This window comes from Triticum dicoccoides, chromosome 7A (genome assembly GCF_002162155.2).
Source record: "Triticum dicoccoides isolate Atlit2015 ecotype Zavitan chromosome 7A, WEW_v2.0, whole genome shotgun sequence".
NCBI lineage: Eukaryota > Viridiplantae > Streptophyta > Magnoliopsida > Poales > Poaceae > Triticum > Triticum dicoccoides.
Genome location: NC_041392.1, coordinates 140613981 through 140616953, shown reverse-complemented (window position 1 = coordinate 140616953; position 2973 = coordinate 140613981). Strand labels below are relative to the sequence as shown.

Genomic DNA, 2973 nt, shown 5'->3' with positions numbered 1-2973 from the left:
CATTTACTGTTCTTACAAGAAAACACAGAGGACAAGCACACAAATTTCACGGAACAGCAAGCAAATTCAGTAACTGCCCCGCCGTTCACCAGCTCAGTTCATCACGTCAAACTTGAAAAAATCAAGCAATTTTGTAGAGAAGAGGCACGAATGCCCAGCTGTTTATAGGAAAAGCTTAAGCGTACCAGGTCTGGGAAAACCAAGCCAATACAGACAGGACACAGAAAACAGCACAAGCTACAGCGAAAACCAAGCCAATACAAACTATGAGGGTGCTTGGATACGTTTTAGTCCCATGACTAAAAGTAGTGAGACTAAAACTTGCTAGCCTCACCCATGCTTGGATACAAATACTAAATAGACTAAAATGAGTTAATGAGCATTTATTATCCTTCAAACCCTCCAATCCCGAACTCGCATGTGTTAAAGGAGAGGAGTTAAATGAGGAGAGAGAGGACTAATCCATATTTTAGTAGGGTTCCCATGACTAAAATTTTTTAGTCTTAAGACTAGTTCTAGCCTCTTTTTAGTCAGGGGTGATTGGAACTTTAGCCTCTAAAAGAGACTAGTTTTAGTCAGACTAAAAATAGTCCCATGGATCCAAGCATGGCATAGACATGCGAGACTACTAGCTATAACAAGGCTGCAAGCGAGAAATCAAGCAGTTTCACCCACCAAATCAGTTCATCTTATCAAACTTAGGAGATCAACAGAGTTTCTTCGCCAATCTCACCAAAGTAGTTCTGTTCATCACGTCAAACTTGAGGAAAATCAGCAGAGTTTCATGACCAATTTCACCACCAAATCCGTTCATCACGTCAAACTCGAGGAAAATCACCACTAGTTCATGACCAAATTCACCACCAAAACAGTTCAAAGTTGCTCATCAAGCCAAACTTGAGAGACAATCAACGAAATTCATGACCAATTTTACCACCGAATTAGTCCAGCACGCCAAACTTAAGGAGATCAACAAAGTTTTAGGACCACCAGATCAGTTCACCATGTGCCAAACTTGAGGAGATCAACAGAGTTTCATGACCAATTTCACCACCAAAGTAAGTTCATCATATGCCAAACTTGAGGAAATTAACAGATTTTCATGACCAATTTCACCACCAAAGTTCACCATATGCCATACTTGGGAAATTAACGGAGTTCGCGGCAAATTTCACCACCAGTCGATCAGAAACCACGATCCAGGACGATCGACGAAGCAAAACAGGGCAGAAAGACACCAAACATGACCACATCAACAAGGCGTCTCTCACACTCTCGCGCCGGCCATCCTCCATGAGCACTGCTACTACCACTACTCGACTCGATCCGTCTTCCACGAGCACTATCACTACGACTACTGGACTCGCCTCCCTACTCGATCTTCACCTGGAACACGTCCTTGCGCTCCTCCTCCTTCAGCCTGGGCACGGTCACCCTGAGCACGCCGTTCTTCATCTCGGCCTTGATCTTGTCCATCTTGAACGCGTCGGCGGGCACCTTGATGCGGCGGCTGTACCTCGGCATCGCGGAGTCGTCGTCGCCGTCCCAGGGCTCCTTCTCGCCCTCGCCCTTGATCACCAGGCCGTTCGGCTCGGCCCACACCTTCACGTGCTCCTTCCCCAGCCCCGGCATCGGCACCTTGAGGTACACCGCGTCGTCGTCCACCTTCGACACCCAGCGTCCGAGCCGCGACGCCCCGGCAGTGGAGGAGAGGCCGGTCGGAGCGGCAGCGTCCTCCAGCGCAGAAAGCAGGCGGCTCAGGCTCGTGTGCGCGCCGAACTGGTCGAGCACGTCTGGAGAATCAAGAACGAGAAAAGCTGATCATAACCCCGATCCGGTCCACGATGCTAAGTTGTTAACACAAACGCAAACAAACGTCTCGGGACAGGCGACGAGGCATACCCTGCGAGAAGCTGGGGACGAAGAAGTCGCGGGCGCGGCGGCGGTCGTCGGAGTCGGTGTCCTCGTACTCGCTGCCGCTCTCGCCACTGGAGGAGTCGGAGTCGTCGTCGTCGTAGAGGCGGCCCTCCTTGCCCAGGGTGTTGTACGGGCGGCGGGCGGCGGTGACGGCGGCGGGACGGAGGGCGAAGGACACGGGCGCACCCGGCGCGGACGGCTTGGCGAGCAGCTTCTTGAGGAGGCTGGGCAGCGCGGCACCCCTGCGAGCGACGGCGGAAGCCATGGTCCCTCTCTCTCCCTGCCTCGCTCTCTTCTCTCTCTCTCTCTCCCCTCTCTGCTGCGGATTTGGATTCTAGCGGAGTGGGTGAGAAATGGAGGGGGGGTTTGTAAACGGGGAGCGGGAGAGATTTCGTGGGGGAGGGGATGGGGGAGGGTTTAGAAGGTTCTGGAGAGCACGGGTGGGGCCTCGAGTCTTCCAGAGAGACCGGGAGACCACAGGTTCGCGATTCGTGCTGGTTGATGTACGATCAGGGCGCAAGGGTCGTGGTAGGTTTTGATCTGCTGAGAGAGGTTGCTCTACGCTAGGAATGATTTGCGGAAAAACGTCCACGCGTGTGGTAGTTTTGTAACTCATCTATAGACATGGATTATCGTCCAATGCAGTTTACATAAATCTTGACATATTAAAACAGAATTTGCATATCACATAGGACATGGCTGGTGTATGGGCGTTATAGAGTTTGCCCAGACGTCCCGCATCATGCTGCTCGCCAGCTGTGTTGTATGAGCGAACTAGTTTCTGCCCACACAGCCACGACCTAGTCCATGCGCACGTGGACGAACTGCTTTTCGCCCACATGACACTTTTGCATTGTGGATGACAACTACAATTACGCGAACGTGGCAACTAGATAAACACACATGACAACTGTGATTCTTTACTAGACGGCAACTGTAGTTGCGCGTACGTGGCAACCAGATAAACACACATGACAACTATGATTAATCATACATGGCAACTATGGTTGGACCACACGTGGCAATTAGGTAAACACACATGACAACTACTGTTTA

General features: G+C 51.1%; 1 protein-coding gene across 1 annotated transcript; it reads right to left on the bottom strand.

Annotated features, from left to right (window-relative positions):
* Positions 1-1072: 1072 nt before the first annotated feature.
* On the bottom strand, positions 1073-2295 carry LOC119332073 (26.2 kDa heat shock protein, mitochondrial-like). The gene is made up of 2 exons (XM_037605252.1): positions 1903-2295; positions 1073-1793 (listed from the first exon to the last, which is right to left on the bottom strand). Exons 1-2 carry the CDS (start codon positions 2180-2182, stop codon positions 1372-1374), a joined length of 702 nt encoding a protein of 233 aa, XP_037461149.1. The 5' UTR covers positions 2183-2295; the 3' UTR covers positions 1073-1371.
* Between the last annotated feature and the right edge of the window lie 678 nt (positions 2296-2973).